The 27,179-nt window shown below is 44.8% G+C and overlaps 1 protein-coding gene across 2 annotated transcripts in view; it reads left to right on the plus strand.

The window, feature by feature from the left end:
- Positions 1-26,853, plus strand: part of gdpd5b (glycerophosphodiester phosphodiesterase domain containing 5b) — a 55,900-nt gene extending 29,047 nt beyond the window's left edge. Inside the window, exons 4-18 of one of the 2 annotated variants that reach the window (XR_012986502.1) lie at positions 7,729-7,832; positions 10,749-10,842; positions 11,483-11,542; positions 14,420-14,518; positions 15,178-15,271; positions 16,005-16,150; positions 17,389-17,471; positions 19,956-20,106; positions 20,535-20,756; positions 21,259-21,416; positions 21,619-21,766; positions 22,181-22,263; positions 24,706-24,818; positions 25,121-25,376; positions 25,752-26,853. Coding sequence is in view for 1 of the 2 variants with exons in the window: in XM_076281873.1 (XP_076137988.1) it covers positions 7,729-7,832; positions 10,749-10,842; positions 11,483-11,542; positions 14,420-14,518; positions 15,178-15,271; positions 16,005-16,150; positions 17,389-17,471; positions 19,956-20,106; positions 20,535-20,756; positions 21,259-21,416; positions 21,619-21,766; positions 22,181-22,263; positions 24,706-24,818; positions 25,752-25,837 (1,641 nt within the window). In the remaining variant the exon portion in view is untranslated. The remainder of the gene's footprint in view (positions 1-7,728; positions 7,833-10,748; positions 10,843-11,482; positions 11,543-14,419; positions 14,519-15,177; positions 15,272-16,004; positions 16,151-17,388; positions 17,472-19,955; positions 20,107-20,534; positions 20,757-21,258; positions 21,417-21,618; positions 21,767-22,180; positions 22,264-24,705; positions 24,819-25,120; positions 25,377-25,751) is intronic. The other variant, XM_076281873.1, reaches the window with a different exon arrangement.
- The last annotated feature ends 326 nt before the right edge of the window (positions 26,854-27,179 follow it).

Raw genomic sequence — 27,179 nt, forward strand, 5'->3', positions numbered from 1 at the left:
GCTGTGTGTGGCTGTTGGTCTGCTCATGCTCCACACTCACACACTGCTGTGTCAGTCACTCAGTGAGGTCTCGCAGCAGTTGTCCCCAGGTAACAAACCAATCAGTCATTTTCAGCTCTTTTTTTAAAACAAATAAAAAAAAAAACATCTCATGGACTCGCTTGCTTATCTATTCAGCCTGAATCCATAGTCTAGATTTGTTTTAATGCTATGAGATTTTTCCTCAGTGGCTATGAATTGAACGTACCCAGACCATGCGTGGCAGATGATGTATATCCTTGTTCCTCCATATGATTTCATATGAGGGATAATACAATTATAAAGATAATACATCAGTTATATCATCCCATGAAGCCAGGCATCAGCCTATCTCTTCTGTTTTTATTGAGGCTCAATAAATTGTACTTAAGAAAATCCAAAGGGCTTCAAGGGAATTGTATCATAGGTGATGGTTTCTGGAGTTTAGCATCCTAACTCTGAATAATGATGTTTTATGGGCCTAATAATTGATCTTGCCTGGTTTCACCAGACACACTACTTCCCTCAGTGAAATGAAAATAACGTGTGATACTAGGTGGGCAGGCCCAGGCTACAATTGATCATCTACTACTGAGTTTCAAATGCTAGAGCTAGTCTCCTTTCATCTCAATGTAAAATCAAAGAAACGTTGTACAGTATGCATGAATGCATTTGAAATCTCTTCTTTTGACCAGCCTGTTGTCGTGGCTACATGATGGATTGCAAGTGCTTGTAGCAGCCAAAACAAACAGCCAACAAAAGAGGTTGCAAACAGTGGCACCATAGCATTGATATTTGGCCTTCAGATGTCTGAGATGACTGAGAAGTTAAATACTAATGATGTAATCAACATTAATATTTTATCTCTCCGTCTCGAATCTGTGCCAATCCCCCAAGACCGTTATCTTGACTTTGGGGTGTAGATTTCCTCATCTTTCGTCTTAGCTAGACTTAATTGATTACATCTAGACTATATAGGCCAGGCTATTCTACATATGAGATTATATTTAGTCTGTCTATCTGACACCCCCCCCCCCCCATCTCTCTCTCCCCCTCCCTACCTGAATGGTGTAATAAGGGGCCCTTGTGGGAAAGTGCTCCCTTTGTGAGGCTCTGTGGGTGGCCGCAAGGTTAGCTGTGCTCTATAGAGGGATGCCTGTCACACTGAAAGACGATCTGATCTCAGTAATAATTGAGAGTGTTTCCATTAACTCTGTCTTTACCTGTAACACACAGCAGTACCAGGCCAAGACATGAGCTCCAGTAACCCCACATCTCTCTATCTCTCCATCTCTCTCTCCCTTTCTCTTGCTCCTCTAGTACACGCTGACATAAACAACAGCCAGCGCTATGACTTGAACAGTTTGGGGTACATTTGGGAAGGAAGGAGGGGGTCTCTGGCTGTGTGATGATGATAAACATGATAAACACAAACATCAACTCAATTGCACGGGTGTCAGGGCCACAGGTACACTGCAATATTATGCCCAACTACACTACATGAGAGTGTTGAAAAAGCAGCTCGTTGTATCGAGGGCAACCTAATGCAGCTGGGCCTCCTGCCAGTCTGCGTCCAGGCCCATTTCCACAGCAGAGTGTACAGGCATCCGACACTCTCAATATTCACGCCGGGAGGGAATTATATTTCAGCATCCTCTCTCTCCTCTTTCTTTCTCTCTTTCTCTCTGGCTCACTCTTTCTTTCTGTCTCTCGCTCAATTTTTTTCTCTCTGTCCTCCAAGGTGATCTGGAATGTGCTTGGACTGTTAGATTTAATCCCCCATGGCTGTCACCATGGCGATTCCCTTTGTGTTCACCTCTCTGTGGGTGGGGGTTGTTTGCACGCAGTAATTGCATGCCATTTTTTTTCTTCCTTTCATAAATGAATCATTCACTCACTTTGTGTCTACTATAAGTCTCTTGTGCCACTTGATGGGCCAACCTCAGGTCATATTTGCCTTTTTTCCCTTGTTTTTCTATCTCTTGCCTTCCCACAGTCAGTCCTCTCCTCCTGTTGACTGACTCTGAGCTGTGCGGCAGAGAACTACCAGCTTAAGGCATAATCTGCTGGAGGTGTTTACATCAGCCATGCTGCTGTGCTGAGTGCCAGCCAGCAGACTAGATCACATGAGTTGCCCTCTGGTCATAAACCATATGGTGACCCGATGGCATCGAAATACCTGGGAAGGATTTACAGCGAATCTCTGGACTCTGAGGGCTAGATGTCTATTGTCGTGTTTGCATTTTCTCAGGCAGCAGTTTCTCCTTGGCAGGATGATTTATTGACTGCTTAGTTTCTTCTTTGCAAATTAAATTGATACGTGTAATATGTCTGACATTGGGCATAAATTGGTTCGGGGTGAGTCAGCAGATCACACCAGATGGAAGCTGTCCCTTTTCAGTCAGTTTGGCTCTCTCTGCCCCCTCCCCATATCAGACCCAACTGTAGTGCTCTCAGCCAGCCCTTACTCTGGGGGATTAGTTCTGTCTCTGGCCATGTGTGCATGTCAGGAGTCCTGTGAGATCGCTTGCTCTTAGCTGAGGCACAGGGCACAGAAGAAGAGGGCATCATGGGCATGGTGGAGAGGTTGGGTGGAGCTGCCCTTCCCGTGGCTGTTTTTCCCTCTGCTGTGATCCATATACACACACCAGATGCTGAGCTGGCCTGGGAGAGAGTGATGTGGGATGAAAGTGTGTGTGTGTGGGTGGAGGGACTGAAAAAAAGAGAGGGAGATGGACAAGGTGAAAGGTTGAAAGAGAAAAAAGAATGTGTACAGAGAGAAAAATGGACACATTGACCTTGTCTTCTCTTCTCCTGTTAACTAGTGATGGGCAAATGAAGCTTTGGTGAACCACTAAACCACAGCAGTGTGAAGCTAGCGACACTAATGGAAAAAAAACAATATGGCCGCCACATGTAGATTTTTCAACATAAAAGTCTTTACCCAAACCAGTATATGTAACCAAAAATATTGGTTTGGTAAGGACTTTTATGTTGAAAAATGTATGCGTAGCGGCCATCTTTTTGCTTTTCAGCTAGTGTCGCTATTTTTATACTGCTGTGGTTCAGTGGTTCACCAAAGCTTCATTTGCCCATCACTACTGTTAACCCCATTCTGAGAGGACTTGAGTCATCCATGCTTTTCACCAACATGATTTTTTTCTTTTGATTGATTAGCATGTGTCTGACCACTTGTGGTGAAAGGTTGTCTTAAGGACCAACATGTTGCCACATAGCCCCATTTACACTGGGCCTAACCTTGTGCTTGAACTCTACTGTATTTCTATGCAAAAATGATATCCCTATTCAGTGGGTATTATGTATGTCATTCTACATTTTAGTCCTAGCTCCCTATCTAATGATACTGTGGAGTTCTCCTAACGTAACAGATTTGATTGGGGTTGAATATCTAGGCTGTTTTATGTCTGCATTCATCTGCTTGTTATTTGGACTTTATAAATATTAATGAAGTCTGAACAAGCTGCTTGAATAAGTCATGGCGGTAAATATTTATGCACATTTAACTGGCATTAGCACGTGTGGGTGCTATGCATAATTCACACCTCTTCAACTGTCATATGAAACCCATAGCGGAAGACAAGGAAATGTCTCTGGAGGTTAAAGTGTCTTATATTTGTGCTGTTGATGAAGAGACACTGGATAATGACTGTGTGTGTGTGTGTGTGTGTGTGTGTGTGTGTGTGTGTGTGTGTGTGTGTGTGAGAGTATGAGAGAGAGAGAGAGGCTAAGAGAGAGCGCACTGACACGGTTTTCTCTAAGACACCAGACTAGTGCAGTAGAGTGGCCCTCTGCAGGGAGATGATGAAACGGCTTCTATGAGAGGGAAACATCAAGACGGTCAAGTGTTTTGATCAATATTCAGTAACCAGTTGATGAGTCGTGTGTGTGTGTGTGTATGTGTGTGTGTGTGGGGGCATGTGAGAGTGAGAAACAGACAGAAAAGGAAAAGATTTAAGGGATTTTAGGTTTGGTCAAAGCCATGCCCCCAACACAATCCCTCCCACACAGACACGCACGCGCGCTTGCACACGAGTTTTGTAAGCCACAAGAAGTCTTTCTGGTAACATCAGGCCACATCATTTTGCGCCTGTCCGCAGTGATGTAACCGCAAGCTGTTTGGCAACCCTCTCACTACAGTGTCCGTAATGTAGCTCCACATTCCACCACCTGTACAATGCATCTCTTTTGGCGTGCAAAACAGCTTTTATCAGGACAATTACAGCATCGAACTGTATGCTATATGTACATTGGTTGCTTGGAATACTTTCACCTCAACATGTTTTATTTTTCATTTTTTATTACTATGATTTTTTATTACTATGATCTTTACCTTTTAAACTATTCTTTCACTATTGCCCTTTTATGCTTTTATTTGTTATTACTGTTTGCTTTTGTTTATCTAAAGCACATTGAATGACCTCTGTATGAAATGCGCTATATAAATAAACTTGACTTGACTTTTATTGCTAGTGTGTGCAGTGTTGTACTTTACTGTACCTTTCTCCACATATTTCTGCACTGGTTTAGTCCGAGAGGTCTGATTGTGGGTCATTGTGTCTTACCTGTGTGACCCTGAAGAGACTTCCCACACAGCAGGCCCCGGGTCAGTGAGGGGAGGGCATGAAGCCCAGACTCTCCACCCTCAGAGCAGTAAGAGCTAAGGATGTTGCTCCCATAATCCGTGGCTGTTGTTCCGTGTTTGTTTTTAACCACACACACACACACACACACACACACACACACACACACACACACACAACCAGATGAGTCCTCTAAGCTGCTGGAAAATCTTCAGATGGTATAAAACCGCACGGTTTTGCGCCCATCCACAGTGATATAACCACAGGCTGCTGGCCAACACTCACTCACCACAGTGCCAATAATGCAGCTGAGCATTCGAACACTTGTTAAAAGCATCCGTGCGCAGTTTAAAATGATCCTGTTGGTTGTTGCCGTGCGTCTGGAGCCAGTGTTTTCATAACGTCCTCGGCTTCATTTTGATGGGCCATGTGAAGGAGACACAAACACACCTGACCTGTTGTCATTGTCAATGCTGCCAAGGCATAACTATGTAGTTTTGTGGTCACTAAAATCCCATAAAAGTCTAAAAACAGCTTTTACGGCATGGCAAGGCAAAATGTGCTGCTGAAATACCTCAGTATGTTTACTATGTTTAATCAGTGAAAGCTGTAGTGTCAATTGTGTAGGAAGGCAAGTCTGAGAGCCTGTGTTCAACACCAGAACACCAGTTTCAGGTGGGACTAGCACTTATCAGCTCAGTGAATGTGAATAGGGTTTCATGCGCTAAGGGTCCCAATTTGAGACAATCCCACTGAGTGTTGGGAAAGAAAAGACAGCAGGGGCACAGAGAGGGGTGCCAGAAAATGAGAGACAGAGAGATAGAGGAGGGAGAGACAGGCACTCTCAGTCTGGGTTACCGAAGGGCTGGTCATGAAGTGGGCAGATTTACTTCTCCTGAGATGGATAGTAGCCTGCCACAGAGAACTTTGTCCACTGATGTACAACCCTCTCTCTAATTGAATGAGTCTGCTTGAGTGCAATTCCCATATATGCCAACAGCAGCTCTCCACTAAACCCTCCCCTTCCCACAACATATACAAACAGGAACAGCCTGCATCATTTGTCATTTCAGTCTGTTTGTTAAGTCACATTATGCCAAACTCTTTTATGAGTTGGGCCATGTGTCCTATATAAAATCCTAGTTTTACAGTCCTGTAAGTCTGTATAGTATTGCTCTTATGTACTAAGAAATTTGCCTTTGCTATACATGCTAGGCTAAAGTTATTCTGCCATCAATGAATTGTTGTAGTTTATACTTTTGTGCAATCCATTCATACACATATTTCCTTTAAGTCATGAGCTTTTAGAATTGGCCCTTTAGTCTGGTTACACAAACAGTTGGCCCTTTAGTCTGGTTACACAAACAGTATTTATACAGTATTTATACAGTAAGGGACTCCTATTTTGGAAAGGATGCTTCAATTTCTGTAAGAAGGTTTTAGGAAGAGATGGTGTGTTATGGAAGGGGTCTGCTGTGTTGCGTCATTGCTGCTTCTCTGGAACATTCCTCTTAAGCGTGTGAGTCAGGGCCGGGTAGTGTGCTTGTTTACTCCCACATAGAGCTGTGCTAGCGCACTCTATTCCTGGGGAGGACACTTGTTGAGTGCCAACACATGTTGAGTTGGTCTTCCCACTCCTCTGATAATGAAAGAATGTAGTCATCCTCTGATGTTGCAGGTGATGTGTACCTGGCTGCCACATGATGTGTTGTGTCAGTTATGCAGTTAGCGTCTTTCATGTGCATGAAGCATTTATAACACTAACCACTGGTTCTTGTTGACATAGCAGCACAGTCAGTTTCTATGCCTTGTCACAAGTGCGGCGTTACACCTCAGTGCTTCCTAAGGAATCCTTCCCAAGCATTTCATAAGAAGCCATCAGAACATTTTTGAGAGGACGTTAAGACATGATTGAACATGGAGGGCAGTTTTTTTCCTGCTCAGCATGTTTGTTTGTGTGCTACTGCTGCTGGAGCCTGTTCAGTCCCCAGGGCACTCCACCCTGTCAGAAATGGGAAAAACAGACAAGCTCGCTTTGGGGTTGTGGAACGCCCTGAGCCTAACGGGTCTGTAAGAAGCATAGCGACATAGAACGCCACAGGTAGGGTTAATATGCACCAATGTCATGTTATGTTCTTTTTCCTAAGAGAGAAAAAAAAATCCACACTGATGTGACCCAAATCACTCCTGTTTTACATATTGGACATATCGCTTAATCCATCACTTGCAATGTTAAAGACACTTTGAGGGGCAGAAACAGTGTCTTGATTTAATATACTTTCTCAAATATGTCACACAACCACTTTGCTTGGAACTGGCGTTGGAGTGGTGCACTCTACTGTGAGTGCCTCTTGCCATTCCCTGCAGGCCAGTTCATGGTGTTTGGCATAAGCCCCATATAAAGGAATTAGTTGCCCTGCCAGAGAGAAATGCCCCCTTAATATGAGACCAAGAGAGAGAAACGGAGAGAGAGAGGTGGGGGAGGCCATTCCAGGTCTGAGGGGCAGCAGTGTCCTGCCAGCCGCTGACCTGTAGCACGTGCCAGCGATGCCGTGGACCACACTGGCTGCCCTGACCTGCCTTATGTAACCATCATCACTGTGTGTGTGTGTGTATACTCTTGTGTCTGTCCATCATTTGTGCATATGTTTGTGTGTGTCTGTGGTTGGTTGGTTCCTTTTTGTGGTGGATGATTCTGCGTGTTTGCAGAAGGATCAGTGGTATTGAGCTGAAATGGGTTCACATTCTCAGTCTAAATGGGATCGGACAGCCGCTAAGGCCCTGGGGTTGACCCCACTACTGGCCTGTGGAGTCATGTGTGATGAAGAAATGCCTATGAATACAAAGTGGCTGTACATGGAACAGCAGATGAAGCCGCTATAAGTGACCTCTGTGTTGGAGTGCCCCTGTGTGTGTGTGTGTGTGTTATCCTATTTAGAAAATGCATTGAATTTGAATGACACTACTGCTACAATCTATCAATACTCTTGTAATTAGCAACAATTTCGGTTTCATTTGCAATGGATGTATGAGATCATTATTGACATTTATGTCTTTTTCTCATATTTCTATTTGAAATGTGGGTCTGCTTGTTTGTGTTTGTTTGCAGTGGGAGTTCCTGTGGTCCCTCATCTTGTTTGCCACCTTCTCGTTACTACTGGTCTGGTTCTACTTCTGGTGGGAGGCACACAATGACTACAATGAGTTTAACTGGTGAGTGCCTCCTTACAAGGCTCACAGTGCTATATTTACTAAATGATGCTGAACCACCAGGGTACCCTCTGTTCCAACAGACGCTAACTATCTGGCCAGGGTGGATATGAATAGGCCTGAATAAAGGTGGGGATTTAGAACAGGTACCCCGAGTGGCCGTAGCTACACTGATTTGACAACAGCTAAGGGGCGTTGTTAAGCATGACGTGCTAGTGGAGTACTACAACCCCCCGTAGCTGTTGGATAATCGGTGTAACCTACAGACTCGAGTGGCTTATTGCTTTTCTAAAATGGTTACTACATACAGTATATCTGTCAATATTTCATAAAATAAAGGCACAGCAACAAGAAATGTAACGATTTATTCATAGATAACCATTCTTCCGCCAAGAAATACATTTCCTCTATCGGAATGGTTGCCAAGCAACTCTAACTTTTATATGAATTTGTGGTGGCACAGTAATATAGAATGAAATGCGGTCAAGGTGTAGGGCTAAGCTGGATTTTACAATGGCATCAACCACGATTCAACCAATCATAATCAAGGACCGGAACCATCCATTTTAGAAATGCCGCTGTATTCATACCATTTCTACAGTGTGTCCTGTCAGGGCCCAGTGAAATGCTGACTCCTCTGAGTGTGAGTCTGGATTAGACATCTGTGGCTCTTTAGGGGAACATGTGCACAGTGCAGAAGGACGTGGACAGAAAGTGTCTCTCTTAAGCCTCGCAGTTAGAGGCCATGGGACAAATGATGATGTGGATGCTTTGTGGATATCATGCAACTACTTGTAGTTGTAGTGGACTTTTCTGTTCTGTTTCCTGAGTGAAGTTTCTAGAAACACAGGTGTCACTTAACTGAGAAAAAGCATCCAGATGTGTTTATCTGTAGGGGAAAGAAAACGCCTGTGCAGACGCTCTAGCCTCGCCCTGCTCAGGGGGCGGTGGCATTTCAGAGGAGGGCCCTGCTGTGTGCCTATTTCAGTGTTTCCCCTTTAAATGTCACCACTCACCCCTCATCTCGCTGTGTTTATTTGTATTAATCACTGGAGATGTCTCGCTCTTAGGCAAGACTGGTAGCAAATACGCGCTTGTGATCTCCTATTACTTGCACGTGGCCCCCTAAACTCATTTTGGATAATCCTCTTGTTTTTTTCCCCACTCTCTGTAATCTGGGCAGAGGAAGGGAGCTCTCTGTCCATACAGATTACAGCAAACATTATTTAGCTTCGGTCATGGCTACATTTGGGTTTAAAATGCCAAACTGCCACCAGCCATTTTCCTTTCTTTCCTCGCGCTCTGCAATACCATGACCTTACATGTGGATTTCAATGGGAAATGAAGCTGACATTTTTAAACAGTAGACATGTTGGGTTTTGTAGAGGCATCGTTTCTTGGAGAGAGGGCAACATTGGCCTATCCATTTGTCACAGATGGAGTGTGGTGTTGTGTTGTCACCAGATGGCAGGTGATGACGCCATCTTGTATGGGACCGATGAGAGAGCGAGCGCAGGACACAAGTGCAGCAGCTCCTGTGAGCTGTAATGCTGTGCTGTGCTTCAAGGTTACGCTTGTCCCCCTCACCCTCTCGCCCATCACTGTCCACATGTCTCCTCAGTGTCATCCCTGCTATGGGCTTTGACTTTGGTGGCCCTCTGTTCTCTTGCACACACACACACAGGCACGCATGCACGCACGCACACACTCTCTCACTCTCACTCACTCACTCACACTCTCTCACACACTCTCTCACTCACTCACTCAATCAGACACACACACACACACACACACACACACACACACACACTCACACACAGACACAGACACAGACACACACACACACAGGCACACACACACACACACACACACTCTCACTTACACACACACTCTCACTTACACACACACACACACACTCACTTACACACACACACACACACACAAATTGAGAGAGAGAAAGAGAGAGAAGGAGTACAGCAGTAGTGATTAGAGGCCTTGTTCTTGGCTGGTGCGGCTGTATGTCTGACCTCCCCCTGGTGAGCTCCCTCAGGTCCGCGCCAGCAGCACCAACGATAAGAGCTCAGGAATGTAATCAGCTCTAAACCTCTCTGATGTGACCCCCCCCCCCCCCCCCCCCCCCCCCGCTGGCCCACAGCTAGTCTCTGGAGACACACAGATGGAGAGAGAGAGAGCGAGAGTGTCCCAAGTCCAGACTACCCCAGGAGTTTACTTAGGCCTCCCTCCTCCTTCCTTTTCGGGATGTTTTCCTCCTCTTTCTCAGACATGGCTACTAGTGGATTAGCTCATAAAGCAGGGCAGCTCACAATGTAGACACCATATGTCTGCTCCATTAAGGGATTATTTGTGATTAGAATGTGTGTGTGGGGTGGAGGCGTACCGTGTTAGGCCACAACACTTTACAGTTGTTACTTCCTTTTAATGTGTCGTCTTAAACTCAAAGCTCCACTCCCCATAGCTAGTTGGGGTGCCTGTCCCAAATTGTGTCATCACCGTCATCACTGTCTTGCCAGTGGAGCCGTGGCCTACTGGTTAGCGCTTCGGACTTGTAACCAGAGGGTTGCCGGTTCAAACCCCAACCAGTAGGAACGGCTGAAGTGCCCTTGAGCAACCCCTTACTGCTCCCCGAGCGCCGCTGTAGCAGGCAGCTCACTGCGTCAGGATTAGTGTGTGCTTCACCTCACTGTGTGTTCACTGTGTGCTGAGTGTGTTTCACTAATTCACGGATTGGGATAAATGCAGAGACCAAATTCCCCTCACGGGATCAAAAGAGTATATATACTATACTTAAACCCTACACTCTTTTCCTATTTCACTGTGTCTTTTCCTACTAGCCATTAGCCTGTATGTGTGATGGCTAACCTACCAGGCTGCTTGTGTAACACCTCTCTGCTCCAACAGGTTTTTATATAACCGCTCAGGAGAGTGGAGCGATGGGACGGTTCCAATCCTGGCCACCACTGCCGCTGGCTTCACATACATAGCCTTTCTACTGGTGAGTTCCAGTGAAGCTAATGACCCGGAGGGGTGAGAGTTTATGCTGAGGCTTGACTCTTATCTGACAGCCAAAAGCCATCCCCCGTTAGATATTGCTTGTGACTCACTATTTATGAAACCGCACTGTTTGAAAACCCACAAATGTGTTGCTGGTAAATTTGCATCTTTCCCTTTTTTATTAATATGTGAAAGATGGTGGTGATATCAAAGAAGGAAAAAGGCCATACATGACATGTGCACTTTTCGGCTTAGCGCCTTCTTCAGTGTGCTCAAGTTAATGAACATTAAAACCTAACTTATATGTTATATACATTATTTCCTTCTTTGATATATCACTCATACGTTTGGCCTAGCACTCTTAGAAAGAATAAGAAATAGAGTGAAACCTGCTCCTACCACACAATTCTTAAAGATGTAAATGAGCAAATAATTCATCAAAATAGCCAGTTGGTATAAAGCTACTTCTGACTGTGCACCTGTATGTGATTTAACATTATATCTCACTTTACCCTTTCTCTCTCTCTCTCTCTCTCTCTCTCTGCCCCCCCATCTCTCTCTCTCTCTCTCTCTCTCTCTCTCTCTCTCTCTCTCTCTCTCTCTCTCTCTCTCTCTCTCTCTGTTTTCTCCTTCTCTCTCAGATCTTAGCTCTGTGCCATGTAGCTGTGGGACAGCAGCTGAACCTGCACTGGCTGCACAAGGTACAGCACATGTAGCTGTGTCTGTTCCCCTCAGGGCTGCTCCTCTCCCTGGTGGCCTCTGTGTGCTGGGCACAGTGCAGCCAAATGAACCCTGACACTCCAGCACACGCAAGGTCAGGCTGACTCAGGGGACCCACAGGGCAGCGGAGAGTGAAGTAACCTCCCCAGGCTCCTCAGGGTATTTAGACAGAACAGAGAGGGGGGGGGGGGGGGGGCTGGTCAGAGGGATAGATGGCTAGATACTTGGACATGAGTTAGAGGTGAAGGAAGGTCATAAGAACAACAACAAAACAAGAGTGTGTGGAAGAGGAAGAACCACTGTAGATTGGGAAGGTGTGTGTTCACTGTTGTTTATGGTAGATTGGGGAGGTGTATGTTCACTAGTTATCTTTGGTAGATTGGGGAGGTTTGTGTTCACTAGTGTTGTCTTTGGTAGATTGGGGAGGTGTGTGTTCACTATAGTCTATGGTAGATTGGGGAGGTGTGTGTTCACTAGTGTTGTCTATGGTAGATTGGGGAGGTGTGTGTTCACTATAGTCTATGGTAGATTGGGGAGGTGTGTGTTCACTAGTGTTGTCTATGGTAGATTGGGGAGGTGTGTGTTCACTAGTGTTGTCTATGGTAGATTGGGGAGGTGTGTGTTCACTAGTGTGTCTATGGTAGATTGGGGAGGTGTGTGTTCACTAGTGTTGTCTATGGTAGATTGGGGAGGTGTGTGTTCACTATAGTCTATGGTAGATTGGGGAGGTGTGTGTTCACTAGTGTGTCTATGGTAGATTGGGGAGGTGTGTGTTCACTAGTGTTGTCTATGGTAGATTGGGGAGGTGTGTGTTCACTAGTGTGTCTATGGTAGATTGGGGAGGTGTGTGTTCACTAGTGTTGTCTATGGTAGATTGGGGAGGTGTGTGTTCACTAGTGTTGTCTTTGGTAGATTGGGGAGGTGTGTGTTCGCTATAGTCTATGGTAGGTTGGGGAGGTGTGTGTTCACTAGTGTTCAGGGGTGTGATTCTTCCGATTAAATCCTGAATTCCGGATTTTCCGACCTGAAAATGAGCCTCACGCAATTTGTAGAGATCCGCAGAGTTTTTTTTTTTCCGCGTCATTGTCCAGCCCTTGTCATTTCGCGTTTGTCCAGCCCAGGGGTGCCTGCAGGAATTAATGCTATGGTACGCACACCCATCACTGACCCCCCCCCCCCCCCACCCCCCGAAAAAAAACATTTCACGTGTGGACAATATTTGTCCGTTTCCCGGTTTTAGGTCCGTGCATTGGTCAGCAAAAAAAGTAGCATAGCAACATTCACATGCAATAATACAACAACAACGTCTTCAATGACCTATTCATTTGGACAACTTGATACAGCCCTATACAGGCTAAAGTTACCTTTAGTTTTGTTCTAGCTTACCGTGACGTCTGGCTTTAAACAGCTGTCTAATGCAGTCTAACGTTCTGACAAGCAATTGCCTACCTTGTTCTTGCCCATCTGGAATAACTCCTCTAGCTTTGCTGCATCCATCCTTTCTGTTTTCGTTGTTTAAACTTGTGATATCCATGATGAGTATTGAGTTAGTGAATTAAGTTAACTCAACATTGTGTGCTGATAACCATATATAGATAGCCGAGTAAAAGAAAACAACAAGTAGCCTAGTTGCGTGCCTGCGTGCGTATTCTCTCTCTCCTGCTCAAACAAAATGTGTGCGCGTTAATTTTGATAAGGTATTCACTAACTTCAATAGAAATTTGTAAATTGTAGCCTGATGGCATGCAGCTAATGGGAGATACTGTCCATAGTTGGGAAGGTATGGTGGGCCAATTTGGTGTGAATACACACACACGGGAAATTTTCTCTTGGTGTTGAGTAGCCTGATGGTACGCACAGTGCGTACGGACGTACACCTGCAGGCGCGCCTGGTCCAGCCGTTAACTTCATGAACCTTGCGCCCCATGCATATTTTGGGATGGCCATCTCACCATGAGAAAACGTAACGTTGGTGACAGTGCTAAGAGATCATATGCTTAGTAAACATTAGTCTTGCACATAATATTGAGCTGAATAGCCTAGGCCTATTTAGTGGAAATAGCCTACTGTAGCGTGCTGATAGATAGTCGCCTAAGGCGCAGTCTGCATTTTAACCCTATAGCTCTACATTTAGTGTGTTTTGGAGGAGAGGGAGCGATGCAATTTGTTTGGGAGGAGAGGGAGCGATGTAATTTGATTCTCTTTGGAACTGAAATCAACAACCTTCAAGTTGCAATCTCTTCAATCAGTATCAATATCAGTTTGCCAATCACATGATTTTGTACGTAGGCCCAGAGGACTGTTAGGGGGCAGGCTATATATTATCATCATGTAGGCCTATAGTAAATAATTTAGTCAACATTTTAACTTTATGTTGGTTTAAGTTATAACAAAACATGTTATAAATGGAAAAAATTTCATGGTTCTGCATCACTGTATATATTTGGTTTAGTCTTGTGTAGGCCTAGGCTACTTTGCTCTATTATAAATTAGTTTTCTTTAGGCCTTATAGGCTGTATTGTAATATGCTATAATGTTTGAAATAAGAGGATGTGTGTGTTCATTAGTGTTGTCTATGGTAGATTGGGGAGGTGTGTGTTCATTAGTGTTGTCTATGGTACAGTAGATTGGGGAGGTGTGTGTTCACTAGTGTGTCTATGGTAGATTGGGGAGGTGTGTGTTCACTAGTGTGTCTATGGTAGATTGGGGAGGTGTGTGTTCACTAGTGTTGTCTATGGTAGATTGGGGAGGTGTGTGTTCACTAGTGTTGTCTATGGTAGATTGGGGAGGTGTGTGTTCACTAGTGTTGTCTATGGTAGATTGGGGAGGTGTGTGTTCACTAGTGTTGTCTTTGGCAGATTGGTGTGACGGCCGCCCTGCTGACCACGGTCATTGGCATGATCTCTGTGAACCAGATGTGGGGGGAGGAGTGGGACATCGTCATGATTTCACTACAGGTCAGTGTAAATGTACATCATCTGACTACTCCAGTCTCTCACTCCATCAAATGAATGAATGAATGAATGAATGAATGAATGAATGAATGAATGAATGAATGAATGAACGAATGAATACACACATGCACGCATGAATGAATGAACGAATGAATGAATTTGAGTATGTCCAAATATGATCAATGTCATTTATATGTTTATGTGAGCAATATTGAGTTTTTAGAGGAACTGTTTTCTTCATCTTGTTGGTCACTTTGTAAGAGCCATTAAAGTCAAACCCCTTTGATCTTTGGGTGAGGGTTTTCACATTTCACATTGAACAGGAAGTATTCTTCAATAACCTTTCCCTGCACAGTTAAATGTCATCCTTGAGCCACTTCTAAACTGCTCAAACATTATTCATGCTCTGTACACCAGTCTCCTGCAATGTTTGTCCATGTATGACTAACCATAGAGCTCCATAGTGATGGTTAAGAGGAGGAGTTTCACTACATGTGTATACTGAGATGAGATGATATCCATGCCACTCTAAAGTGTTGTGGATGAAGAGCATAATTATTTATGATGATTTCAGTTTGGATTGGAGATGACAATGATAGGTTGGTAATGGTGGTGGTGATGATGTTGATGAACTCTGATGGTGGTCTTGTGTGGTTGTCCAGGCCACAGGTCCCTTCCTGCATATCGGCGCCCTGGCAGCAGTGACGGCTTTGTCCTGGCTGGTGGCAGGACAGGTGGCACGCGCCGAGAAAACACGTAAGTACATCTGCCTCTCTTCTCCTCCATTTGGACACTGGCCTTCTGTCCTTTTCCTCTCTATCTTTCTTTGTATGTCTATCTTTCCCACTGTCACTATCTTTCATTCATCCCTTCTTCATTGGTGTCCGTCCTTTTGTCTCATGGTCCAGTCAAAGGTCAAGCTCTTACAAATAGCAGTGGAAAAGCACACAGGGCTTCTTTAATAATTAATCACATGTACACAGTGTCTTTAATAATGAATAGCCTGTACACAAAACCAAAGCCCTCTTTCTCACTAACGGTGAATTCCTTCACACTTGCATCATGCCTGGGGCTGAGTATCCAGAACCTTCCTCTCAGCAGCATGGCCTTCAGTGTTCACTTGCTCTTATCTAACACAGCTTCAGCCTGATGGACATTCAAGGTCTGTCCGGGTGTAAAGACCTGTGGTATTTATCCATTCAACCCCTCTTTCAACCTGTGAGAATTCTAACAGCAGCTGTGCCAAAAACACACTAGTCTTCCAATCCAGGGCTGGTGCTTGAGTGAGTCTTGGAGCGGGCTTTTGTGGAGTGGGTCAATATGCTGTGCCATAATGTGCCGTTAAGTGCTTATGTAGTATGGCAAGGTAGAGGATACATGATATCCATACACACTGATATTTTTGTCTTAAGTGTTTAACTCCATTATTGTGTGTGTGTGTGTGTGTGTGTGTGTGTGTGTGTGTGTGTGTGTGTGTGTGTGTGTGTAGGATTCCAAGTGCTGGTGATGGTCCTGTACCTGAGTGTGCTGTTGGCTCTCTACTTGGCCCCTCTCTCCATCACCTCCCCCTGCATCATGGACCAGAGCAGCCTCAAACCACCGCCCAATATCATTGGCCATCAGGGTGCCCCCATGGTGAGTCATCAGATTCCAAGCGGCCAATCCTCGTGCCAGGATGTCATTGTGGTGGGGGAGGTTTCATAAGTGACAGATTCTGACCCTGGAGCTCACCTTAAGATTCAATTTCTTCTCCTTGGGAGACCTGACCATAAACTGCTTCACTGGAATTCTTGAATAGCACTAACTGTCTCTCTCTCTCTCTCTTTCTCTCTCTCTCTCTCTCTCTCTCTCTCTCTCTCTCTCTCTCTCTCTCTCTCTCTCTCTCTCTCTCTCTATCTATCTCTCTATCTATCTATCTATCTATCTATCTATCTATCTATGCTTTAGTTTACGTGTTGTTAGGTGTACTGTAGGCAGCTATGAGCCTCTGTGAAAATTGTAAATTCCAGTTCAACCAAATTAAATTCCACCCTCATTTTCTAATTTCCATAAGCACAGGCGATTAGATCAGTTCGTTGTGGTAAGTGTTCATTTTCTGTGGATTGAGAAAAGATAAAAAATGATTGAGTCATACTAAGCCTACGTGTCCATGATGCCATAAACCAAAGTTCCCCAATGTTTTGTTTTCATGGCACCAGAGCAATTTAACCAGCTGAGATGCACAGTAATAAATTCCTTGGCAACTAGTGAACAGCCTCAAATGCTGGCCGCGTTTCAAGCCCAGTTAACCAGTTGAAGCCTGTCCATATTGATGGGAGTAGCACTTAATAGGCTGATAGGCAGGTGATTGGTGGGAAGCACCTGAGGCCATTGCAGCTCCTCCTCCCGTGGCTCTCCTGCTGCTGCAGCATCTGAACAGGCTGGGACACTCATCAGCTCCATCACACCCACGCTCATCTCAGCTGACACACGCACACACACTAAACACTCACATGCTAAACACTCATTAATTCATTTGGAGTTCATTCAGCAAGCCCTGCAGTTCACACGGCATTGTGTAGAGCTCAGTCTTGCTCATGGAATGTGTTTGTGTGAGGAGCAGAGGAAGCGTCAGGTGACTCAATGACTTATTGATTTTCTCCAATGACTACAGACAGGGTTAGTGGCCCATCCCCCAACGCTTTATCATCCAATCCAATATGCCACCACGCAAACACTCTTCAGTCAGTCAATACAGTACCCCGGAAACAATTCCATTACAGCATTAGAATATGTGTTTTCATATGTGTCTATGATTTCAGATGTAAAAAAAGTGCTGTGTATTTGTTTGTTTATTGTTGACTTGTCTGGTTTGTTCCTCTCTGTTCCCATAGCTGGCTCCAGAAAACACAGCTTTGTCCTTCCAGAGGGCTCTGCGTCTCAACGTCAGCGGCCTGGAGGCAGACGTCACTATAAGGTGAACTTCTCCTCACATCACTCTCACCCAGGGCCCATGAGAATGCAGCACTGTATCATCCAGATACGTATGAATAGACACACGAGGACAAATGCTGTAGAAGGACTGAGCAGAGAAGTACAGCAAGACCAGCAATAAAACATCTTGGTATTTACAGTATAGTATAGTACCTTATGCAATTAACTAAATTGGTAGCGGACCACATGCAGACCTAATGTCTAATCTCACCCAATGTCTTATCTTAATTATCTTAGGTAATCAGTCAGCCTTTTTTATCTTTGTGTATGCACCATCATTGATCTCAGGCCTATCCTTTAACCTTGTTGAGTGTGTGTGTGTGTGTATGGACATCTGTTACTGGATCAGTGGATCAAGTGGTGCCCAATTCTGCCCACTCACTGGATAGCTATTGTTGACCCAGATTCTAACTGACCAGCTCGTAGGTCTGGGTAGAGCGAGTGGAGGGTGTGGAATGGGTCAAGTAGCCCTAGGGCAGCAGAGTCTGGTGAATCCACAAATGACTTCATGTATCAATCTATTCTATTAGAGCAGCATAGGAAATGCAGCTGTGGGGACAAGGGTATGGGGCTTTAGTGTTCTCCGTGTGTGTGTGTGTGTGTGTGTGTGTGTGTGTGTGTGTGTGTGTGTGTGTGTGTGTGTGTGTGTGTGTGTGTGTGTGTGTGTGTGTGTGTGTGTGTGTGTGTGTGTGTGTGTGTGTGTGTGTGTGTGTGTGTGTGTGTGTGTGTGTGTGTGTGTGTGTGTGTGTGTGTGTGTGTGTGTGTGTCTTAATGAGTGGTAATGACAGGTGGGCATTGTGAAGCTGAGCCCACGACTCTGAATTATTGAATAAAGATGACAAGCCTGTGCTGGCTCAGGCATGGACCTCCACTGCCCTCCTTGGCCAGAGAGAGGGCAGCCTCTCAGTGGCGGTGACCCATGCGCTGGGAGCTCACGTAGTCTGCAGTGAATGGAGGCGAAAGAACCGTGGCGAGAAACATTTGGTCACCAGCATTGCTATGACTACAGACTTATAACTTGACATGATGTAGAAGTGAAAATCATATCATATTGCCACGTTTAGCAATATTGGAGTGACCGCAGAATTTTAAAAGTCAGAGCGAATAGTATCAGCACTCGGTCATACTGCAACTGACTGGCATCACTTGTGGCAAGGCCAATGTTTGTTGTGTGTGTGTGCGTGTGTGCGCGTGCCAACAGTGCGTTGCTGTATGTGTTTGGCTGATAATTGTGAAGTGTGGATGTATTTTTGCAATTGTGTGAGAATGGATGGATTTAGAATGGCCGGATCTAGAATGTGTCTTCTGCCCCACCTAATATATGGCCGACTGACTGAAATTGTGTCCAAATTCACACCCCTCCTTACTCGTCACACATATATCCCACACATACTGTGTGAACTCTTTCCAATGATATTAGCGCCAAGTTGCTGTGATAGACGGTTTGCCAGAACAGTAACGTTGAACTTACATGGAATTAAATCATATTTGCATTCTGCACACCCGTTACTCTCAACAGCAGACCTTACCGGATATGAGGATATGAAGCATGCATCTGTTCAATAAGCTGTGGAGGGAAGTTCTGAAATTGCAGCATTCTACATGGTCTACAACTTTGGGCTGACATTTTAATGTAAACTATGTCAGTACATACAGTTTTGTAAATTGCTTAGCCATAGAGTATCCTTTCTATTGCATTTTCTATGTATTTAACTAATGACAGAAAACATAGGCTAATGAATTGCATCCACATATCCTTATGCACTATGCACAACAATTTTTTCAGACTCAAGCAAGCCTTCCTCAGAAATCAAATTACCCTCTTTCATGCAGGCACTCAATTAGACCACTACCAAAACAATTTAATGACATTAAATAATGTTAATAGTTTAACTCACAGAGAGATAGTGGCCTATGCCATGAAGGTTTCATTTTAAATTCATTATCAATAATAATTTTGTTTTTTGTTTCATATCAATTTCTACCAATATTTTACTATAAATGAAAAAGCTGAAAATGAACACAAAAGAAAAACATGAGTAATCCTGTCTATGCTGATACTAAGGTTTTTGTTATGACCACTGACCATTTCAAGTCCTGCGATAATCCTGCTTTGTAGCTGCCATTTTCCCCCATAGCAGATGCCTTAGTTAGATGGTTAGGCTATGTCATATTTGTAACTCAATCTGTCCATTTCTTTTGTCAAAACTCGCCAGAAGTCCTCATTTAAGGAGTCATTTTTCAAAACCCCTGCTGCTGGAAAAATGTCTAGAGGAAACAATGATTTTGGGTTACCAAATCAAAGCCTACATGATGTTTACCAGGAAAATGGTCCTTTCATTATCCCACAAAATTATATTTGCCCCCCCAATCTGAGCAGTCTAGATCCGGGCCTATGTGTGAGTGCATTTGATTCCTCATTTGAGTGAATAGCTGTGAACGTGTGTTTGTGTGCTATTCCCTCCAGTGTGGATGGTGTGCCCTTTCTGATGCGTGACCGCACCCTGAAGAGGACTACAGATGTAGAGCAAGTGTTTCCTGACAGGCAGTTTGACGACGCATCCCTCTTCAACTGGACAGACCTCTCCTCTCTCAACGCGGGCAGGTGGTTCATCAAGGTAATGAATTGAGATCAGCCATCAGCAGTCAAGTCACACTGTTGCCCTTTAACATCCACTGCACAGGGAGAGAAAATGTACTATCCAACAGCCTAGAGAATGTATAAGGGCTCTCTGTTTCAACACGGAGCAGTCTAATGGAGGCAAAGTGTCTATGTAGCACTTCCACTTGAATACATAAATATGTTTATTCTTGAAAACAGCATATGGAAGTGTTTTTGTAACTCCCAAGTGCTTAGGTCAGCTAGAAACATCCATATATTATGGTATACACTTTCAAAACAGTACAGCAAAATGTAACAATGTACCAACTCTCTCTTTCTCTCTCTCTCTCTCTCTCTCTCTCTCTCTCTCTCTCTCTCTCTCTCTCTCTCTCTCTCTCTCTCTCTCTCTCTCTCTGTCCTCCTGTCTGTTGCTGGTGTCTGCAGGATGACCCCTTCTGGACGGTGCAGTCGCTGTCTCCGCGAGATCTGCAGCAGGTGGAGAGCCAGCGGGTGTGCAGCCTGCAGCACATGCTCCACCTGGCCGCCTCCTCCAACCGCACGGCCCTCCTTCGCCTGCGCCGGCCCCCGCTCGAGCACCCCCGCCACCAGAGCTGGCTCAACGACACCCTGGAGAGCGTGCGCCTGTCTGGCATCCCTCAGCACATGGTAGGAGCACAGGGGGTATGGGCATCCTTCCATAGGGTCAGGGAGGTTTGGGTGGGACTGCAGTGAGGAGGGGGTGTTTCCTAAGGCCCATGCTCAATGAGAACACTCTGTTCTCTTCCTTTGCAGGAGCATATCTGGCAAAGATTTTTGCTCCGTAGGTGTTTATTTTTAGTAGTTGTTACATAAAGATTGGCAAATGATGTAAGTAGATGGTAGGATATGTAAAATAAGAATATCAGTGGAGGGTTGCCTGGTTACCATCAATTCCTTGTCTGTATTTCTGTTGTCTCTCTCCATCCACAAACACATTACAGGGAGTGCACTTAAAATCATTCATATCATTTTCTACAGCCATATGTATACTTGTGCCTCTCAGGAAAAGAAAACCCCATACCTCCAACGAATGCCAATTTAGCAACAAAAATCCTGATTGATTTCTCTCCCACTCACTCTATCCTCCCACTCATTCCCTCGCTGTCCCTCTCCTGGATGTGTGCTGCAGGTGCTGTGGACGGAGGAGTGGGAGCGGCGCTTAGTGGAGGCGGCAGCTCCAGGCTTCCAGCAGACATCTCTGGAGAAGCTCCCAGTGAAGGAACTGCAGCGGAGGGGCATCAGCCACCTGCTCCTGCGCTACAACCAGGCCAACGAGCGCGACATCCGGTAGGTCCGGTCCGCTCCTCTCCACTAAGTAAGCAATAAGAAGCTGCGCAAGTGATCAGGTGTCTGAGCTAGATAGCAGATATCAGATATGTCTTCTCTCTTCTTTTCTTTCGTCCTGCTGTTGCCACTCATCTCTCTCTCTCTCTCTCTCTCTCTCTCTCTCTCTCTCTCTCTCTCTCCTTCTCTCTGCGCCCTCTCATAGGGAGTTCTCCAGCCATAACATCAGCCTGACTCTGTACACGGTGAATGAGCCGTGGCTGTACTCCCTGCTGTGGTGCAGTGGTGTGCCCTCCATCTCCTCTGAGGCCCCCCAGGCCCTGCTCAAGATGCGTGCCCCCATCTGGCTCATGGTGAGACCTTGTCTATCGTCTCTCCTAAACTTATCTCCACCGCCCCTCTCTCCCTCTCTCTGTCTCTCTGTATCTCTAGCCCCTTACAGTTGTCCCTTTACCACATCCATCATCCCAGCAAAAGCCAGTTTACCTCCGTAGACTGAGGGTTCATCTGGCGTCTGACTCCCTGTCTACCCAGCAACCCAAACAGCCTTTTGTCTCTTTCTCTTACCCATCAGGCCATGTGACCAGCTGATAGCAGAGCAAATCATTTTGTCTCATTCGTTTGGGTTGATTATATAATGGGATTGCTTTTTGAGCACCATGTATTATTGTATGAGATTGATCCATGCTCAACAAATGTTTTTTAACCTGTGATATGCTGCCACCTACTGTTCACATTTCCTCATTGCTTCTGTGCACTTCCTGCAGAGTCCAGATGAGTACTGCCTGATTTGGATTGCCACGGATCTCATCTCCTTTGCCATTGTGCTTGGAGTCTTCGTGTTCCAAAAGTAAGAGTTTAGTTTTGATTTCTCCCTGAACTTAGTTCCTTAACCAGTATCATAAGAAGTCATGTGTCTGATGCCCTCACAGACAGACAGACAGACAGAAGCCTGTGTCAGTAGTTGTGGTGTGTGTCAAACGCTGTCAGTAGTGGAGCTGTAACTAGGGCAGGGAGTGTTGTGTGTTTGCCGTTGTCTCTGTCAGAAAGTGCTGACCCCAGTCAACAGACAGCACTGATCCACACACTGCAGCTACTCTGAGCCTGGTCAGCAGCTTCCCAGCTGTCCCGTGACTCTCTGTCTTTCCCTCCCTCCTCTGCTCTGTTTGTTTTCACCCTTTCTCTGCCTCACTCTTCTGTTCTCTTTTTCTGTGGTCAGGCCTTTGCTCTCTTCCTGAATTCCTGTTTTTTTATTATTTCATTTGTCTCTTTCTCTCTCTCTCTCTTTCTCTCTCTCTCTCGCTTTCTCTTTGTCTGTCTATATTACTGAAGTGGTTAGGTGGCTTTTAAAAAAAAAAATTCAAAAAATACTCAAGAAAATGTTCAAGAAAATACTCAAAAAGTGAGATAGAAATCCACATGAGCAAGGGTGTGTTTGTGTTAGGTGACGCATTCCTAAAAGACTACTATTTTGTTTGGCACTGGACATCTGAAATGCAGTGTAATGCTGACCACTGTCAACTTGTGCACTTCTGTGAAGGACGTTTTTGTTGGTGAAGCATGTCTCTTATCACACATCTCTGAACTCTGTGTCTGTTGTGTTGTGATCTGTAAGGCAGTGTGTCTGTAAGTGTAAAGGTCAAACACAGCTCATCTGGGCAGTGTGTCTGTAACTGTAAAGGTCAAACACAGCTCATCTGGGCAGTGTGTCTGTAAGTGTAAAGGTCAAACACAGCTCATCTGGGCAGTGTGTCTGTAAGTGTAAAGGTCAAACACAGCTCATCTGGGCAGGATGTTTTGCTGCCGGCTGCTTCTGGCTTCTAATCTGACCTCTGACCTTCTTTCTCTTACTTTTGTCTCCTTTTTGCTCCTCCTCTTTCTTCCTCTTCTTGTTCTTCTCGTCCCTGTTCTTCCTCTCCTGCCTGATGCGCATGCTTCTCTCTCTGCTGTGTTCTGGCCTCTCTCTCAGCTTTCACCTGATCAGGTAACTGGGGCGCCTTCTCAGACCCCTCATCTCTATGGGGTCTCTCTTGCACTCTGTCTTGATATGCATATATTCGTCTGTCTGTCCTCTTTTCTTTTGTCTATTTCATTTCTTGTCTTTCATATTTTTCGATCTTACTTCCTTCTTTCCTTCTTTCGGTATTTTATTTCTCTTTTTCCATTTCCCCCTCCCTCCTTGTATAGAAACTTCAACTCCATATTTTCTGTATTCTGACCTTGTGTAGTGTCTCTGTGCTCGCTCTGTCTTGTCTGGGGCGGGTGCTGCAGTCTTCTCTGTGCTAGGGGTGCTGCACTTACTGCACACGCACTGCTGCTGCGCTCCTGCCGCTGCTCTGTCTGCCTCCACTAGAGGGTGCTGTTCACCAGCCCTACAAACCTAAACTGACTTGAAAAGTGCTCTCTTTCCCTCCTTCCTTCTCTCTATCCTCCAGTCCTTGTACTCTAGAGACTCAGATGGCTTTTGGATTTTTTTTTTTTTTAATTTCTGCTCACATGACGCAGGGTGTGACTGAAGTCCTTTGTGACTTGTCTAGCCTGTTTGGATAATCTTTTGCTTACAAAACAATTACTACTGTGGGACATTAATTGCATCGATTATACATATTAGTCTACAGTACATACAACAGAAGTACACCCTGTTAACTGTTGTTACTTTCTCTTAGTTAAAATTAAAAACTAAGTTTTGATTTATTGCATTGAAAAACACTGACCCCTGAAGAGGTACTCGGTGTAACAAAAGCCAGCACATTTAAATACTGGTGTGATTTCTGGAGAGATGTTTTTGGGTTGTGTTGCTTTGCTTTTCCTTATCCCAGAGTTGTTCTAATCTATTCGATTCCAGTCAGGCAACATATTTAGTCCAGGTCATAGTCACATAGTTTTTTTTTTTTAGAAATGTCTTGTGCATACAAATTTATGAATAATAGACTATTCTCTTGTTCTACATCAGGACAGTCTCTGACAACAAATTCCTCAAATAACCGTTCTTTCATTTAACCAGTTTTGGTGCCATGAGGCACAAAAGACATTTCCTTCAGACTAGTGCAGTCAGATGTCTGTCGTCACATCATCGGCACAGTGGGGTATCCATTAATGCATGCAGAAAACACACTGTCCTCTGGTGAAGCTAACTCCCCACACCTCTGGTAGTTTAAAGACTCACTGCACCCAAAAGTCGTAAGAATCAGTGATGGTCCATTAGACTAGTGTGTAGCATGCAATCAGAGGCAGCAGCACTGCAGTGCCTACGCAGGTGGCTAATATTCTGTGTGTGTGTGTGTGTGTTTAGGTGGCGGATGAGTGGCATGCGCAGCTACAACCCGGAGCAGATCATGCTAAGTGCAGCCGTTAGAAGGTCCAGCCGTGACGTCAACATCATGAAGGAAAAACTCATCTTCTCTGGTATGTGTGTGTGTGTGTGCGTGTGCGTGTGCGTGTGCGTGTGCGTGTGTGTGTGTTTGCATGTGTGTGTATTTGCTGTGTTTATTCATCTTATGTGATTTGAAATGACATGTTCCTCTCAATGCATGTGTGAGTGTGTGTTTTGAGCATGTATGATTGTGTGCATGTGAGAACGTGTATGTCTATGTGTGTGTGTGAGAGAAAGAGTGAGAGAGAGAGAGAGAGCGTGAGTAAGTGGATGTGTTTGCTTAGGGCATGCTTTTCTCTGAGTGTTCCTGAATGTCCCCACACCTCACCCAAAGGTCAGCCGCAGTTGTGAGAGTTGTGCTGAGCTCTTCGTTCCATTTGTGCGGTTGAATCTTTCCTTCCAACTGACCTTCATCCATCCATCCATCCATGCACCCACCCCTGTGTGCACCCCTCCATCTCTCCATCCGTCAGCCCATCCTCTGTTCCATCCCTTCCTCGTGTGTGCTTGGTTTCCTCGTTTCCTGCATCCCCTCCCCATACCATCTCTGGCCAGCCTTCTCTGAGTGTGTAGCTGTGGGGTGCTGAAAGGTGAGTGTGTGAGTGCAGCACGGCCACGCCAACCGCCTCTTAGAGATGACCTGTCCATATCTCACAGACACACCAACCGCCTCTTAGAGATGACCTGTCCATATCTCACAGACACGGCAGAGAACCTGAGCATTCACTGACATCTAAACAGTTTATTTTCATTCACGCAGTCTTCTCCTGGGCAGGAGAAGTGTAAACATTGTAATTAGAATTTTAAACCATATTTATTACAAACTTTGAATAGATAAAATGACATAACTTGAATAAAAATGATCAAAGCAGCACAACATGCTCTCTGTATTGCATGTTGGATGGTTATACTCAGTGGCTTTGGCACCCCTGATACTCTGACATCGTGCTGTTGTTATCTTCCAGAGGTGAGCAATGGAATTGGTGGTGCAGACGAACTGTACATGGAGAACGGCTTTGACTGCTACACCAACCAGGGCATCGCCCACTGATGGCCAGGTGTGCAGCACTGAAGCCACTCTAGTGAAGAACTCCCTACTGGCAGAAACCCAGAGGCCCCATTTCTGTCCAGTTTCTCTTGTGCTGCTGACCAAAAAAGGGACTTCTATGAAAGAACGAAATATGGGTATCACCCAATGCTCTGTATATTTTGTAAAAATGAAGAATGTTTTTGTCATTATTATTATTATTATTATTATTATATTTTGTTGCTTTTGTTGAAGTCATGACAATGCGATTTGTGAGATTTGCCTCCTTTAAATTGTTATATTTGACCTAGTCTCTTGTCTCCAATTTCAAGTGGGACAGACAGACTAGGCTTTCCAGCAGTGGATTTAACCTCTAATATGCACACACTGGAAGACCATAGGGGTCCATCTTTTACTTTGTCCTCTTATCTTATCTAACTGAAGTAATTAAATGATTACTGTATAGTGTTTTGTGTCAACACACATATGCAGCGTTAGCATGGTATTCTCAGTTCTCCACCTTTGTTTGGGAGTCAAACTGTTGGACTGTATGAGTTGAAATGGGTGTAGGTTGTGGTGCAGCATCCCCCACCCCAGAGGGAAGAAGTGAACATTTTATTATTTGAACAGACACTCTCCCCCTCCTCTGTGCATGTGATACACATATCATTTGGAGTAAGGTGCAGAGTTTTTTTTTTTTTTTTTTTTAAATGGACTTTTTTGAATGTGTGTTTTTGTTTTTAAATGAACTGTTGTGATTATGGTGGCTAGAGAGTTGAAACTGACTGTGTGAGGTTTTGTTTCTGGCTCGTGTCAAGTCGGATTCTCTTGTATCAAATCTGAGTATTACTACAGCATGATGTGGAAATGCACGTCTTCTCCAGCTCTTCACTGTTGCTCTGGGACGATGACCTTGGTTTGTCTGAAGTGTTGAACACCAGGCCAGGCACTGCAACTTGAAGCTCTGATTTGTGAAACTACCAGTGCAGGTGTACCAATAGAACCAGTGCACACAATAAATCTGAGAAATTGCAAACAAATCCCGCTGTTCCACAGGTATTGATGTGCCTCAGAAGTCAATAATTAAAAGCCTCTCTTATTATGACCTACTTCCTGGTCCTACCATGGTCCTACTTTTTGGTCAACGATACCCGGGACACCGAAACATGAAACCCAAAAAATGCAGTTTTTCCTGAATAACTACCTGAACCGTGGCACTGAGGATGAAGGATTTTTTATGGTAAGTCGGTCTCAATGGCCCACATCAACCTAGCCCATAATCACTCATTTGTGATTTGCACCCCCCTAGTAAAAAATGAAAATGCAATATCATTCTGCTTTGATCTTCAGCCTATCTTCAGTTAAG

This window comes from Alosa pseudoharengus, unplaced genomic scaffold, assembly GCF_046254945.1.
Source record: "Alosa pseudoharengus isolate Yale_2024_CS ecotype anadromous, Long Island Sound unplaced genomic scaffold, YU_APseudo_1.1 YU_APseudo_1.1_scf_13, whole genome shotgun sequence".
NCBI lineage: Eukaryota > Metazoa > Chordata > Actinopteri > Clupeiformes > Clupeidae > Alosa > Alosa pseudoharengus.